General features: G+C 27.6%; 1 protein-coding gene across 2 annotated transcripts in view; it reads left to right on the top strand.

Annotated features, from left to right (window-relative positions):
- Positions 1-4,547: 4,547 nt before the first annotated feature.
- LOC107440526 (cell adhesion molecule Dscam1) overlaps positions 4,548-18,433 on the top strand; it is a 193,137-nt gene continuing 179,251 nt past the window's right edge. For both annotated transcript variants that reach the window (XM_087159008.1, XM_087159007.1), the window contains exon 1: positions 4,548-5,006. In XM_087159008.1, the coding sequence (XP_087015134.1) occupies positions 4,934-5,006 (73 nt within the window). In that variant the 5' untranslated portion in view covers positions 4,548-4,933. The remainder of the gene's footprint in view (positions 5,007-18,433) is intronic.

The following is an 18,433-nucleotide window of genomic DNA, read 5'->3' as shown; positions in this document are numbered from 1 at the left end:
TTTAAAATTAAAGGTATATCAGTACAATAAATTTGGTTAGTTCGCAACTGTAGTTTATTATTTTTGCTTTCCGAACGGACGGATGTGTTTTAAATTCAGTCTAAGTCATCACGTTGTGCATGAAGCTAAGAGTTAAGCTCTAAATCATTTAACGAATCACTTTAAGCATAATTCAAAATAGTATATTGGTGTAATTTGCACCAAAAATAATAATTGTAAGATGGTTAGTAGGATCAGACACCGATTTAAATGTCTTTATTTTAAGAATTAATTAAATAACCGATTTGAATATAACGCAGAATTACCATATAATAATACGAATAAACATTCCTCTTAAACTCTTAATTTATAAAATCAAAAGCGTAATAATTACGGTACAGGTTAATACCTTTAAATCAAGGATACAAAAATATTTATAGGAAAACAATACCTTAATGGCTTATATGAATTTTATGTTGATGACAACCAAACCAATATGAAAATTAACGTGGGGAAAGTGGATCCTACCATGTGATTTTCTCCCCTATAAAAATGCATCGACAACAATAGAAAACTGCGACACCATCATTAGATAAGGGGCTATAAAATGATCCTTTTCAAGACTCTGCATAAGTTTAAGAACGTAAAACTAAGACAACTGTTTTGTATTGATAAGGGAGAAACACAGATAAGCTGTTCATTTTATTATTATAGAAATATCTAAGATAAAAATAAAAACACTTTAATTAACTCCTTAACGATCGGTTAATTTTCAAGAAAACGGTCATAAAAGTGCCTATTTTTTTCCGACATCCAAACATCTTGTGCTTGCATCTAGTTTAAAATAAACTAACAATCCACAATTACCTTAAAAGTATCCTGGTACTGCCATCTGGTGTGTAAAATGAGAAATAAAATTTTTTCCGGGAAAAGAAATAATTTAGTTTTATTCTTATTGGCGCGTTACTACTGAACACTCCAGCCCGGAAATATGACGGGAGAGAGAAATGGAGGGCGAAACCTCACCCCGTCATTTTCACGGGAGCGAGAAGGAAGCGTAAATAACTTTCAGAATTGCCTTAATCAAATCTTTATTACTACGAAAAAGCTGAGAGTTGTAATCAATGAAGGTGGGGTGACTTTAGCGTCCCCTTTTTATTTCCATTTCACTAGAATACATAAAACAATAAATATTAAGTCTTACTTTAAAGTTTTTTATAAACAACATCAATAAACTTTTAATTTAAAAACCGTTTCAAAGTTAAATAAAAGTAACCACATAGTAAGTATAAATAAATAGTTCAAAAGTTAACCTTTTATTGAAAGTTACCAAAAAATTTTATACATTGAATACTGAAAGCTATGGGATCCCATAATTGGACATAACGTTCCATGAATGCCTTTAAAACTCTAATGGAATATTGATTCTTTATAAAGAACCGATTATACGGGTTAAAGTAAAAGGATATTGATTTGATGCACTAAGTTAAGGAACTGCCGATATAAAGTTTTGTCCCGCTGAATGACTTTGGGAATTCAAATGTGAATTTAACTGATCTAAGACGAGAAAACGAATGGTTTGTCTTTAGAGATATTTAACGAAAATAAATCACCTTATTTACTTTGTTTTTCAATCTATCATTTTTGTAATTACATTATCCTTAAAGAATGTTAAAGAGTACGTTTATTTTAATGCTTATATGGTAATATTTTTAAAAAATGTATATATTGAAATATGTTTATAATTTATGTGAATTTAACTGATAAAATGCAAGAAAAAGAACAGTCGGTCTTTTTTTACATTTAACAAAAATAAATCTTCTTATTCACTTTTTTATCCAATTTATCACTTTTGCAATCACATTTACTTTTAATAATGTTAAAGAGAATGGTTATTTAAATGTTTATATGGCATTACTTCAAAAAATGGTATATATTGGTAAATAATGATATAAATTCGCCCTTTATGTGAATTTAATTGATAAAATATGATAAAACGAATAATATGTCTATATTTACATTTAACAAAAATAAATCATATAATTTACTTAGTTTTCCAATTTATTATTTTTTCAATTTACTTACTTCAAATGATATTAAAAATCACAGTTAGTTTAGAGTTCATATAGTATTATTTAAAAAAAATATATAAAATTTATTGAAATATATTAATACTTTATCTAAATTTAACTGAAGAGGAACTTAAAAATTTAATAGTCTGCATTTAGGGATATTTAACCTAAATAAATCATTTTATTAACTTTTTTTTCCCAATTTGTCATTTTTGGAATCACATTCACTTCTAAGATTGTTGAAAAGAACAGCTAGTTTAGTGTTCGTACAATATTAATTCAAAAACACAAAATTTATTGAAATATATTAACAATTTATGGGAATTAAACAGATAAAGAATTTTAAAAAAAAGAATAGTCTGCCTTAAGTGAAATTTAACGAAACGTACGAACATAACGAACTTAATGAATGCGTAAGGATAATAAAAAGAAACTTGATATTAAATTTAATAAATTCATAGCAAATACATAGATTCCTTCACTTTCCTTGGCGAAAATTATGTATGAGACATATTAGCGAATTTTAATGAATTCAAAACCTTAGCAAACATATAAGGGTTTGCTAATGCTATTCTTATGTGTTAAGCACATGTAGAGGGAATCTTTAAAAATAAATTTTATTATGCACTCAATTCAAGGTTGCAGTATAAAAAGATTGCAGGTTATACTAAGGAATTTTATTTAAGGAATAAAGGATTAAATGAGATAATAATTTGGTTTTTGAATGTTAGGAAATATGTTAAGCATATTTCAGCATGACATCTATGTATTATCAAAATTATCGATATTTAACAACAATTAATACTCTAAATAATTAAAATTTGCATTTTTTTACACCGACTAAAAGTTTTGTGACCTATATTTAAATTGAAAATAATCAATACTAATAATATTATTGTACTCATAATTATTGTTGTATTACATATTAATGATACTATCTTTTTGATACGTGATGCTATCGTAGTTTGTTGAATGCAACAACGTGATTTAAATTTTTTGAGATGCAATCTTATTCCATAAATATATTTTTAAACAATGATCATGATATTTAGGAATTTTTATCGTTAATGATTGCGATACTGTCGAAATACTCGCAATCATAATATTATTGTACTGAATATACTTATAGCCATTTCCTTGGAACCTGATTCACCTATGCATGTCACAAAATATAGCCGTGTGAATCTCACTATATTGTATTATATTTATACTAAATTGTATTTTACACACGTTTTAAACAATGATTTTCATTTTATTTAATGAAAGAAGAATATATTAATGTTAAGTGTAAATTTTGTCAACGAAATGAATATTCTATAATTTCATTATTAACTGACACTTTATCATATTCAAGAATTAAGAAATTGTTAAAATTACTACTGCTTATCTTATAAATAGTTCAGCATTTGAAAATTAAGCTATCTTAAGGTATGCAATACTTAAAATTTGTCTCATCAATCGCTCAAATAATTTTTTCTTTTATAGACTTCTAACGATTCCAAGCACTAAAAAAATTCGATTTCTCTATCTGTGTCGTCAATAAATTTACGAGTAAATTTAGGCAAAGAAAAATGTAGCGAACTCTTTTAACAAAAAACATTATCTTGACGTGTGTTTTGGCATGGATGTTTTGATTTTGGTTTTTGAAATACATTTGTGCTTCTAAGGATTTTTTCTAAGAATATACTCCCTTTGAGTAGTTATTTTCTATATAATCAGCGTGGTATAATGAATAAAAGTATCTATTAAAGAAGCATTCGACAAATTATTTAAAATTTCATAGCTGAGTACATCTGTGTGCCCAATATTTGTTGTTAAAAAATTGTTATTTGAATTTGCACACACCTGACTCTTGAAAACATTTTATTTAATCTGTAATCAAATGAATGCATGGAATTCTAGTCGATATCATTGAAATCATTCATAGATATGAAATTTTGTTCTTGTTTTCGTTTTTTTAAATATGCAAACATAAAAAAAGTCTTAAGGCTCAAAGATTGAGAAATTTTTAAGCCGCTTTAAAGTAATATTTCTTTTTGTATTAGTGAATTAATTATTGATTGTAAATTAAGTATGATGATATGGTGACCAAAAATTACTTGCCTTAATTAAAAAATTAAATATCACTTTTATTAGAGAATAAAATGTCCTTGAGATACTGTGCCCCCCCCCCCTAAATGATATTTTTTTCTTTCTGCAAACACAACAAAACTCCCGAATTGCATTCTTTCCTATTATTTACAGATAAAAAAAGAAGCCCAAAAAACAAATTCAAGAATGGCTCTTCTTTGATAAAATTATACAAAACTTGACTGTAGCATTTCGAATTCAATGAATTTTCAGTTACACTCTTATTCTTTGCATTTCTTGAATATTTCAACAAATCCTCTGAGTTTCACCGCCAGCCGTTAAATGAAGAATGGGGCAGAGAGAGACTCAGCATCTACGGCGCCCTCTTTCAAATCCGGTGTCAAAGAGTGGGACGGCTATTTATTCTAGAGTGGGAGGAAAGTTCTAAGAGAGAGGGTGCTTAGTTCGATACTGCCTAATGCATCAACAACGTGGCTAAATCAATGCGAATATCCCTAACTGTCACGTGCATTCATGCAAATATCGCAAGTTAGAAATATAACAGAATAAAAATTGGGATAAACGTTTGTTTTTTGTATGTGCCATTGCTTTAAGAAATGGGGGCTTTAGCGTGAATTTACGATTGCCAATTTCGATAACTTTGGAAAAAGTGTCCAGTTGTGAAAAATCAACAAGTTATGCGCTGCATCAAACTTTTAAAACAATTTGTTGTTGTGATACGCCTATGAGATTTGGATTTTAGTAGATATTTATTGTGTTTTAATTTTATTAGAAAAAGTTTAAATTCTGTTATGGATGATATGGTGAAATTTAATGGAAGCATGTTTATCCTACTGGGACTTTTTTACATTCTGGCCAGTCCAGGTAAGAGAGATTATTTCCAGAAAAATGAGTAAACGATAATTATTTTTATAAAATTAAAAATAGAATAAACTTCTTGAACTAATTTAAATCGCTTTTTAGACAAAGAAATCGTAAATTCGAATAAATTTTCACTTGTTTCTACCAAAGCAATTATAGCATGCCAAAAGAGTTATTCGATTAAGATATTTTTAACAGGTAATTGAATTCATTGGGATTGACTTAAAAATTTAATTGTTTATATGCAGTCTATTTGCAGGGTGAGACAAAATATTTCTCCACATTGAAAGAATATTAAACTACTAATTCATAAGATTAAAAAAAACATTTTAATTTATTTAAATGATCATATATATATATGAAGTTCAATCAGTATATTTGTAATAATTTAATAACTTGTTTATAGAATGGATACTAATTTAATAACGCATTTACGGAATGCATAATTATTTCAAAACGTATTATGATAATTTAAAACATGAAATAACGTAATATATCTCAAACAAACAAAATATATCTTTTTAAAAATAAATTATCTAAGTTTTTGGTAGTTTAAATCTTTAATATTAGTTTTGAACACTGTAATTCAAGTCTTTTTCGACCATTGATCTAAGAATTGTGTAGCTCAATACTGTAGTTGATGCAACATAATATATTTGAATATACAATACATTTTTAGAAATTGTGAACCATGTTGATTCAAAATATCGAATAATTTTAAGGCATTCTCAATAAGGTATAAAATTTAAACCTACCATCATGCAATTTATTTCCTCTTAAATTGAGTTGTTTGTTATTCTAGTGGAAGCTGAACGGAAAACACCTATAGTGAATGCAGCCAAAATTATTCTGAAATATAAATGAACACAACATAACTCAAGCGTACAAACAAAATAAATTGTTTTGGACAACAGCAAAATTTTTTAATTTTGATAGTTTTAAAAGCTTATAGTTAGTTTTTAATAAAGTTACGCAGTAATTCAGATTCGTTTAGACCATATATTTAGCTCAATATGAGGATTATTCAACCTAGTATATCTAAAAAAACAATACAATTTTAGAACTTTTGGAGCGTGTGTTGTACCAAAATATCTATTTATCTGATAGCAACTTAAATAAGCTTTAATATATGGGAAATTTTTAATTTGATCGTGCAATTTTTTCTCTGTTAAACATTATCACTCTTTTGTCTGGAGCAGTGGTGCAATTTGAATGGAAAAACCTAATTGAGGATTCAGATAAATCGTACCAAATTACGAATCAATGTTAAACGTTCGTTATGGTTCGACGTTGATTTGGGGACAACTGTGTCATGACGAGAATATTTAAAAAGATTTTATTTCGCCTTAACTTTAGAATATAAGTCGTTAAGTTTAAAAATTTAGGTATATGATTTGCTTGAATTTGCAGAAATAGATTCATCGATAGCAATCAAAAAAATACAATTTGTTAATTGAGATATGGTCGTTAATACCTCGAATTTGACGTTTAATATGATGACGATTAACTTAGAACTATTTAAACAAATTTTTGATGTTCGGCAAATTAGACAATTTATACTAAGTGAAGATATATAGTCCCTGGAGGTATTATTAGTCGGAATTAGTTTTTTTAATAATTACATGTCTTGCACCAGTTAATATGCAATACTTTTATATTTAGATATGTAATGGACTTTTATTCAGGAAATTTTTTATATACTTCCTATTTGTATTAATTTTTAACGTATTGCATTACAATATTAACCAATTGATACACGAATGTAAAAAAAGTGCAGACCTATTTCAGTTGCGTTCTCGCGTGTGCTAGTTGTAGACGTGTTTCTGTGGTTTTATGCGCTGATTTTCTTTTCTTCGCAGTTTTTTACTATGCAGTTATTTGTTTATTTTTTGTGCAGTGTATAAATAATCAATGTAAAAAAGCTGAAGTGAAAGCCCTCGTGAGCGTCCAATAATTTGGCAGGGGACTGTAAAGCCCACAAAATATAAATATAAAGTATAAAATTGTTTTACTATTGCATGAACAAAATGGTGGGTAAAACTTGAATTCACACAATCTATAATAAAGAAAATTATCCTTTGGTTAGGCATCACCAAAAAGATTTCGGAAATTAATTAAGCTCAAAGAGCAAAACTGATTCATAAAAATGTCTCTTTAATTCATTCAAAGTATCTATAAGCCAAACCAAAGTATACCATATATTTTTCTTTAAATTTAATTTCGATATATACTTGGTATCTATTTTTTACAGACAGGGAAAAAAGTCGCAAAATAATTGGCAATATAAAAAAAACGTTTAAAGACAGATAAATCATTACAAAAAAATTAATGTCTTTTTTTAAATACCTTAATCAATTGACATTAAATGGATTGTTTTAATGAATTAATATTTCATTATTAATGTATTAATATTTTTATTTCTATTAATTATTTAAATAAATCACCTATGAAGGAAAAATGAATCGTATACATGTTATATGTTTTTGCGTAATAAATATTCGTAAATAGTGTAAAATTTTATTTAATTTCAAATCATTTCAGAAACAGCTGGTACAGCGAAACAGATTGAGTTTAATTAGTTTATAAAAATATAAAAGACACATAATTATCATAAAATAAATATATTTTTTAACACGCATTTAAATAAAATTTATCTGTGTCTTACCTGAAACCTATCTTTTATATCTTAATGTCCCAAAAATAACAATATACAGCTTAATTTTTTATTTTATTGCGGTAGAGTGCACAAAATAAATAAATGTAAAAAATATAAATTAGTAGAATTTTTTAACGAGCATTTAAATAAAATTTAGCTGCATTTATCTAAATCATATCTTTTATTCCTTAATGTCACAAAACAATAATAATATACCACGTAAATTTTAAGTTTATTGGGGTAAGTAGAGTGCCCAACGAAATAAATAAATGTAAAAAGACTCAGTAAGTAGACAAAAAAATCACAATAAGTAGGTTTTTTTAACGCGTATTTAAATAAAATGTATCTGTATCTTACCTGCAACCTATTTCTTATTTCTTAATGTCACGAAAGGAATAAATAATAAATAGCTTTATTATTAATTTACTGTGGCGGATAAAGTGCGCAAAATAAATAAATGCAAAAAAACTAGGGCAATTGAATAGCTTTTGATCTAATAATCGAATTCCAACGTGCTAACATGAAATCAGAACGGTTCGAGCACATGCCATTAATTATTCCCAATCTGGTAAATACTGTCTCAAATGTTTAGTTACAAAAAAATCTGAGTAAAATTTCTTATTATTAATATCGTGTGAGTCCTTTTTATATGACATCAATTAAGAACTATTAAATGCTTTTATTCTAAGATATTTTTAATGATAATTAATATTTTTTTACTCTAAAATTTAATTGGCTTAAAACATTTCAATTAAAAGATACATATTCATTATTTAATATCAAACTACATAAATTTTAATGCCTAAATCCAAATTCCACGCGGAATCAATTATGAGGTAAAAAGCAGAGATACGGTTTAATTAAGTATTCAGTTAAAAATGAAAAAATAAATGAAGTAAATTTGCATATTTTATTGCGCTTTACACTTAATTTGTATTGTGATATCTCAAGCCATATAGTTTCAAACATCGTAAGTTATTTAGTAGCACATAACAATTTGTCGAAAATACAAAAATATGTTTAAAAAGGAATTATTAAGGACGTTGATAATTTTATATCTATATTTCCAAAATTAATTAAAGATCAAGAAATTTATATGTTTTCTTCCAACTAATATAGCTTGTTGTTAAACAAGAATCATTTACATAACTTGATTTTCTTTGAAAAACAAAAGATTTTAAGTCTTTCATTTTGATACTAAAAGCATGAAATTATATTTATATCATTTCAATCTCAAATCAATATTTTGGATATTTTCTTCCTAGTGTTTTCTTTTCTTTCAACATTGATTACCTATTTTGTGAAAACATTTTTGAAATTATAAGTATTTTGCAGGAAAGGGAATAGAGAATTTTAATTAATTATACTACCTGTTGATCCTGCTTTCGCGGAAAATGGTTGACTTTTAATTAGTGATGCAGGAGCTATGCATGCTAGTTGTGCAATGTGAGTGAAACGTCATGATGAAAGCACAACGCAAGGGGGTTCCATTTATTATTATATAAATTATTAATTTGCTCATCTACATGCAGTCATAGTTAATCAAATTTAACTAATTTTGATTTAAAATATGATATTTTATTCTTACGTGGATATGGAACTTTTTGTTGACATCTCCTTAAACGTTCAATGAAGACATCTTAAGTGTTTTAATCAATTTTAAAAAAATTAATCAATTTTAAAAAATATATAAATTCTAATGTTTTTGAAAATTGCACGCCACACGAAGGAATTATGCAACTTGAGCAAAACTTGTTTGAAATGCGATGTGGGGAAAGAAATGCTAACGGGTAATAGTTAAAATTCTAAAGCAAGTACGCATATACCACTATTGCTAAGGTTTATTTGCCCCACTATTAACGCTTTAAAACACCATTAGAAGTATATGCATATTATGCAACTATATGTATGTAGATTATATGTATGTACATATTATGCAACATTGTGGTCTAAAATAAATTCCTTTGGTATGATTGTATAGTGTATTATAATATAATACATGAGCGAGTTTGAATTCCATGGGTTAATATTTAAGGACATCATGCACATCATCACAATTCATGTTTTGCTTGATATATATATATATATATATATATATATATATATATATATATATCATATATATATATATATATATATATATATATATATATATATATATATATATATATATATATATATATATATATATATATCAAGCAAAACATGAATTGTGAATGAATTTGAGGCATGTTGTTTTACTTGCAAACTGGTCTTTGTTTACATTTTATTAAATGTCTCACATTTCAACTTTCGCTTAATTGGTCTAAAAGTTTGGCATAAGTTCACTACTTCAGTACGAATTAAGAACTCAGATAATAAACCAAAGCAGCATAAGTGAAGCATAAACAAAGTCAGAATAAACACAGTACCACTGCGTTTTGAAATTCTATATTTTTTTGCACCTCTTATTTCTCCTTCTGTCATTCTGTTTTTCAAAAATGAAGAAAGTTTTTGATGATAAAACTAATACTACTGAGTGTGTGTTGCTGTTGTTTTATTTTTGATTTGTTGATGTTTTGAGATGCATATTTTCATATACTGCTCAGAATATAACATAAAAATATCGCAAATGTAAGTTGCATCATTTGATTAAATAATTCAGCAAAAGTAAAGGGAAATGTATTAAAATTGTCTCACTTAAATGAAAACAGAAATTTTTCTGAAGTTCTGAAAAAATAAAGTTATTCAGTTTGCTTCTTACATTTTAATAGAACGATATATTTTTTTAGTTCAGAGTTTCTTGACTCAAAAATAATCTTGCAAGCACACATTACTTTAGCTCCAAATTCATTTGATAAAGTTTGATTCTCAAAATCATAGAAGTATGGACCTCGATCCCAATCGGGGTCGCCAAAGATATTAGCAATTTCCAAGCATATTTAACTTAATTCAATACTTTATCAAATGATGAGGTATAAAATAATTCGGGATTGTAAATTGCTTTGAATACGTCCCTATAATATTTTTTTTCTACCTTGAAGTCAAAAAAGAAATTTTTTACTCTCTGTACTACTGCCATAAGCTTTTTTATTTGTTCTTTTTTCAACAATACAGTTCTGTAAGACAATATTGTGATCTTCAACTACCATAAAAACAAATTTTCGATCCCATCTAAATAATATTGAAGACGAACTTCATCTTGCGGTGTTAATGATTTTGTCAAGATTTGATAATATAATCGAAAATAATGATTGATACTTAATCAAAGTATGAGTGCTGTTAGATATAAGGAGGTTGTCCCAGCACTTATCCTCCATACGGCTAGGCCACAATTAATGAAGAGACTATGTCTGAATTGAGAGCTGTAGTGGCTCAGGAGATAGAGCACTCGTATCCCAATGAGGCGACCCTGGTTGAAATCTTTGCTCGATTCAAATAAAGATACCGGCTGGCAACGACCACGGGGCTGAAGTAAAATATCCTCAGTTGTAGACGAATCATGGGTTAGAGTCCCATTGCCTTCAGGTTTACCATGAGAGGTCTTCGTGGTCTTCCTCACCATGTTACGCAAATGCGGGCTAGTTACATCAAAAAAAAATCCTCTACGAAGGAAAATTTTCCCAATACTTGACAGAGAAGTTCCCTTGTCTTCTGAATTGTGCTAAAAATTACAATTAAGTTATGGAGATGAACATCGGTAGTCGTAAACTAAGAATTGGGTCTGCTATTCAATACCAGCTATGAAATAAAATGTCTGAGTTGAGAGTCATGGTGGCTCAGGGACTAGAGATCTTGTCTCCCAATGAGGTGACCTGAATTCTTGATCGATTTGAATTATGTAACCGGCTCGCATCGATCACAATGCTGACTTAAAATATCCTCAGTGGTATACGGATAAAGGGCTACAGCCTCATTGCCGTTAGACAAACCATGGGGGGTTTCGTGGCTTTCATCTCCATGTAACGCAAACTTCTATTTTTACTATTTTTTCGTTATTTTAAAGATTAAATTTCAATATTAAACTGGATGTCCTAAAACTGCAATAGTATATTACAGTACAATTGAAGTTTCACTTACGCTTGTGTATTTGTGCAATACTTATGAAATACTTATTTTTTTAAATAATATTGCATCGCCACTACCTAAAGCTTAATAAACTTTTATCTAAATGAAGTATTGTACACCAACTATTTTTTTCAACTAATGTAAAGATTATCAACTTGACAAAAAGTTTTTATCACTTAACCACACTATAATGGGAAACATTCTGTTAAAAAACAAATTAATTCAGAAAAATTACACTTTTCTGTCTCATTGATTTCATTCAGCAATCAATCCAATAAATGCAGCAATAAATTTCCTAGTAAAATGTATCTTTATTGGAAACATACTATTTATTTAAATCCTTATAACCAGTAATAACCAGTAAGGAAATAACAATTTTCAATTTCACAAAACTTTTGATTATCATTTCCTACAGGGAGTGGACAAAATTATTTGACAAATTTATACTAACTAATTTTTTTTGTATTTCTCAAGAAATACTTAAAGAAAAATTTTAAAACTTTGAAAGTTTCAAAGTCATGCGATTTCTCAAAATTATTTATTATGATTTTAAGTGCTCATACTATGTATGCGGAAATATTTAATGAAATTTAACAATTAGCAAATGTAATTCTGCTAAGCAAAAATCTTAATTGAAATAACTTTAGTTGGAAAAAAAGGGTATCAATTATATTTTACTCTATCTAAAAATTATCCTCGAACTTGAAATTAAAAAAAAGCTTAATTTTAACAACTCGCTAAAATTATAGCAAAATACTGTGGTTTGAGACACGAGTATTGTTTTTTCTCCGGAAAAATCGAGTTTTGTAGTGAAGACATGTAAAATGTATCGTCGCATGTTTTGTCATTTTCTGTCTCACACGAGTAATTTTTTTCTTTTTTTATGAAAACCTTAAGTTGATACTCAAATATACTCAGAATAATAGAAAAATCAGCGTAATAAATGTTTTTGAATAGTTTTTCAATTTAATGCTTTGCATTTTTTTATTTCCTACTTGTATTTTTTATAGCAATATATTCATCTATTACTTTTTTCAAAGAAATTTCTTTGAAACATTTCCATTAATTATAACCGTTTGCCTTACATTGTCCCTTTTCGATCATAATGCTCAGAAAGTTCATTAAAACTTTTGGGTGTTCAATTTAATTTTCATTCATTTTCTGAATATAACACAATATAACGTGTATTTCTGCGTCAATAAAAACTATGGCAAAAAGAAGCTTCCCTGCAACTTGTTTCATCAACTCTTCTATTTATCTTTATTTGTTTTCTTGCTGAACAAAGAAAAGAAAAGAAAAACATTTGTTTGTGGTTGTTTCGTTTGCGGTCGTGACAGTAATTTACTGAAGACTTTGGGTTTGCAATTTATTACAGTCCAGATTTTACTACAGAATTGCTTTTCTTTTTATCCTGCGAAAAAAATATTATTTTCTTTGCTTTCTGAGTTTTCTGAAGAAGAATTCTTTTGTTAGTAAGCGTATAAGAAATAAACTACCACTACTTTCCAGTTGTTTAATTATGAAAGGGATAAGGAATTGTTCCTTTTTTTATCTTATTTTGTTCTTAAAGCTGTACTTTTATTCGAAGCATTGCAGAGAATAAAGCATTTTTTTATTCTATTTTTTCTTTTGAAACTCATATAGAATAAATTTATCTCACTAACATCTCTTTTTATTTAAATATTTTTAAAAGTATTTCGTTATTTTATGCGATTATTTTGTTTCAAATACAAAGAAATCTTCTAACATGTTTTTTTGTCTTGTTTTAAGTTGTCTTTTTAATAACTTACGTTCGAAATATATTTTAATATTTTTGTTACTTTTAATCTATGGTGAAGTAATAATTGTAAATTTGCATATATATATATATATATATATATATATATATATTGTTAAGAATGGAAATTATATTACAATTATAGGAAGTTGTGTCATTTAAATCGTTTATACAATTCAAAAACTCTACAGAATTAATTACTCGGAAAACGTATACTAGTCTTATTTTAAATCTCTAATACTTTTATTAACTTTACTGAAATGTTGCGGATTTCTATGAAATCAAACGAAATATTTAATTTCATATAAAAAAAATGTCATATGCTGCTTTTTTATAAGATCAGTAAGGATATGTACTTAATTCAACTTGAACACATAACTATGAAATATCTTGAGATAATGCGCGATTTAAGGTAACTAAGATAATGCAGGAGTTTATGTAACTAAGATAACGAATGAGTCTAAAAAAAGTTGATCGGAAAAAAAATTGAATTATTAAAAGTATGTTAAAATAAATTTATTTTGTAAATTAAATATATTTTACGTTTTGATAATTGAAAACGTTTCTAAAACTTTAAACAATCAGTTTTGTAATTTGTTTTTTGTGTATTTTTACTTTGGAAAATGTAAGGTATAGATGTTAAAAAGGGAAAAAAAAATTATGTTATGTTAAAATTCAGTTCATGATTTATAGTAGACATATTTTATTCAAAAAGACATACAAATCGTTTGACGATCGTTATTACAAAAGAAAGTTAAATGAATTGGTTTAATTTTTTTTTTCAAAATCTTTGCTTTTTTAACTAAATAGTTTTAAGAGTAATTAACAAATAATTGGAATTTAATTTGTTTTTAATTCGGTAAAATGCCAGCTTGTTTCCAGGAATTTTTATATTATTTCACATTAAAAACGAAGTAAAACAGATTTAAAATATTCCTTTAAGCGTTCACGAAATTTTTTTATCGGAAGTCTAAGATGTAATTTTTTTGTTAAAACTTTCAATTTTAAATAATGTAGTTAAGTATTTTTAAACTTGAGTGTTACTCGGTAAAGGTTTTAAGAAAAATATAACATTTTAAATTGATATTCCTTTTTTTTTTCTTTAATCTCTTGATATCATAAATTTTGAGTAAATAATATGCACATGGATAAAATATAATTGCCATTTTGTATGTGTGAAACTAATTATCACGTCATAAATTCAGAGACACACCAACAATTAATCCCGCTCTTATGTCCCCATAAGCATTTTTATTGGTCAATGGTTAAGATTGGAAGATAAGACAAATAGGAAAAAGAGAAAAATAACTACAAAAGACAAAAGAAAAAAAAACACAAAAATTGGTGAAAAAGAAAAGATTTTTCCATTAGTTCGGGCATTTTAATTAGAAAGTATCCAGATCTAATTGGTCAAGTTTTGTAGTGGTTGGGCTTAACCATTGCATAATTGGTCATTTTTTCATGAAAATTACTTCAGGATTTCCACGTATTCTTCTAGAAAATTAATCAGGTTGGTTGAATTTTGTTCAAACTTAGAATTCTTATAGCTAGATCTCTACCATGCTATGAAGACTTCTCGTTTTGGTTGCTTAAAGTGGTAGGGTGTGGCAAGCGGACATTATCTTACATAGTGCCACACTGTTCCTATTCCTCCACAGGCACATGTCGTCGTTTTGAAACTAAACCGTGGTAACTCAAAAAAGCAAGTTTTTCAGGAGAGCGATTTCAAACTTTCCGCGCTAATGCTAATCGCGGCAATGTGATGACGATTTATCTGCTCTCTAAATTAACTTTGTGGAACTATAAAGATAACAGGTTGTTTTTCTAAAAGGGTGACTTTTTTTACACAAAATGACCCAAAAATCTCATTTTTCGACTTTTTTGAGTTACAACGGTTTAGTTTCAAAGCGACGATGTGTTGTCAGGCAGAAGCGTTTTAGATAAGCTCTAAAGGGCTCATGTTCTGTAAAGAAGAGGATTAGCTACCTATTTCATTCTACAGGTTATAAAAGACAGCCATCTGGTAAAATATATCTGTTTAATATTCCTGATTTCATTTTGTGATGATGCCTGTAGTATTGCCTATCCTTCGCAATTTGTGTTTTAGCTTCAATTTTTATGAATGTTTGTGGTACTTTGATGTAGAAAAATTGACCCTCATTAATTACTTCGTTAATTAATTTATCGGCTTGCTCATTTCCATCGTTGTTATAATGGACTTTAAATCCATGATATTTGGAAGCCATTAGTATTACCAAGTAGATTATAGATGCCCTGTATCATCTGGTGAGTGGTATTATAATTCTTAAGTACTATTACTGTTCAAAGGCTGCCTGACCAGATTGTATTTTGGCTCGTGATTTGTAGTTTTATGGCGTGAATGATGGCATACTTTAATACTACTGCGTCCGCCTGAAATATAGTGTTACAGGAATGATGTGATTATGTCATCTTCATAGTGTACGATTGCAGCTCCCATTCTATCACCCTTCTTGGATCCATCCGTATTTATTTTTCTTGTCAATCTGACTTGTATAATGGAAATAAAACTATTTGTCTTCAAGTTAACCTTATAAATTCATCAAAATCAAAATTTATTTGAGCCACTAATTGTTGGAGGACGGGCTCTTACCATAAGGCAGTAAGATAACGAGAGCATAATGCAGCATATATAAATTATGAGTTTACTCAAACTTTGGTTTATAAACATACAGATTGGCTTGAATTTACAAATAAACAAATTTACATGGAGAAAATTCCAAAAACATTTTTCTCTAGGCCTTCTTCTATGCTGAGAAAAAAGTTCACCTTACTGGATACGCTGCATTACAAGCGTGTAAAAAAAGCCTCGGAGGACGTAAAAGTCAGGCTCATAAGGAGTAACCCTCCATGCGGTTTATAAGAACTTTGTATCTGAAATGCATTGCCAAACCTGCCTTGAATTAAAATTTTAACCCGAGAATAAAAACTTACACAGCAACACGCACAATTCAAAATGCTTCAAAAGATTATGACTCAACGCCTATGAAACCAATTACTTGATTTCTTCAGTTAAAAGTTTTTCCTTTCATTTCTTAAGAGTCTATTTTCTCTACTTTTCACCATTAATAGTTTTAAAACTATTTCATCTCTTAATTCATACCCCATCATTTCAATCATGTATTTAACTTAAGGAAAATCTTTAAATTCAAATAACGTTCGTTTAATAGTCATAGATAAAAGTAAAATCAATGAATGCCTTCGTTTATTATTTATAGTCTTTTCTTTTAACTGTAAAATCTTTTGAAACGAATTTTATAGATTATTCGTCATTTTTATCATGCATTCAAATTTACCTAAAACAATTAAATTAATAAAATAAAACTAAAACTTATTTAAAAAAAAGGAGCGGAAAAATGGATGTTCTTATTTAAATTAATAGTTACAAAATCAAACTACAAGGTAGTAAATTATCTAATAATTTTTAAAATCATTGTAAGTATTTTTATGTAAAATAAATTCAAACGTTGATAAATAGTATTCAAATAATGTTTTACTAGTGTATATGCTACAGATATTTATTCAACTAGCGTGAGCATAAATCTTTAAAAATACTGACATTTATAAAAAATATTATTGATTTATTTTTTGCTGATTAAACTTTTAGAGAGTTTTTTCTTTTCCAACATCAAACATTGTCGTAATCTAATTTATTGTTTGGCGGTATTTTGTATGCATTGCTTTATCTAGTTCTTTTTTAATATTATTTATCTTTTTTTCATAAATTTTAACAAAAAAGGAGAACGGGTATTTTTTTTTCTTGCCAATATCTTAAACAAGAGCCTAAATTAACTTAAATTTTCTGATGAAACCCGTACAGAGAAGCAATCGAAGAAAATACAAAAGTGTACCCTGCATTTCTGAATAACTCTTAACGAATTAGAACCTTCGAATCTAATGAAATGAAGCCCCAGCACCAGAACTTCGTTTCGCTCCTCGATAAATTTTTATTAAATTACACGTATGCATAGCGTTTCGGAACGTATTGGCCTCGTTTAAATTTCGAATTCTAATTTGGTTCTATTCGAAATCTCGACTATTCATTCATTAAAATAAGTAAAGTGGAAAAGAATTTATCTTTAAGCAAATTTGATCTCGATTGATTCTGCAGAGAGAGTTTCTTGGTGCTGCTGCATTATCGGTGTAGGTAGTAATAAATGATTTAAAACACGAACTCTCCAGATATTTCTGTAAAATATTCTTCGAAATTTGTAACAGAGTCTTAATTAGGGAAGTAATACAAATAGTGGCGACGCTATCCTTTTTTGAATCTAGATTTAAGATCGCAAACTTAATAGTATTGTTACAAATCAAGATTCGGAAATTATTTGAAAATCTAATTATTGTTTGTTTTTGCGTTATGCTGATTGAGAAATCAGGTTTTACGAATAAAGTTTGGATAATTTTCATAAATTCAAATTTAGACTTATTCCGAGTTTCTTAAATAATTAACACATAATTTTTCATTCAAAGCACTACATTTTTCATAAAATTCATTTTCTAACTTTGACATATGGTTCCGTCAAGCCTGGAGTCCGATGATTAGGTTATAAACTTTAAATTGTTGTAATTAAATTAATTATCAGTATCACTTTTTTGCTTTACTTGATGGTCTAGGCTTTTATTTGTGTCTTCATTTTTGCTTTACGTTCTCTGATAGAATACGCAATAGTGTAATGTATGGTTCGCATAAGTTTGATTTTCATCACAGTGCACAGAACATTTATATTAAAAAGAGGTGGCAACAAATTTGATACAAAAGTAGAACGCTTCGCTTTAAAATATTTGTCGTTGTTTATTATTGTTTATTGAAATACTTAAATACTTTTTTAAAATATCTTCTCGCTTCTTATTAATAATTCATTTAAACTGAACTGATATATATCTATATATATATATCTATATATATAT

Source organism: Parasteatoda tepidariorum, chromosome 3 (genome assembly GCF_982258835.1).
Source record: "Parasteatoda tepidariorum strain Cologne lab strain chromosome 3, Ptep-v5.0, whole genome shotgun sequence".
NCBI classification, from domain to species: domain Eukaryota; kingdom Metazoa; phylum Arthropoda; class Arachnida; order Araneae; family Theridiidae; genus Parasteatoda; species Parasteatoda tepidariorum.
This window is presented reverse-complemented; position numbering and strand designations above follow the sequence as displayed.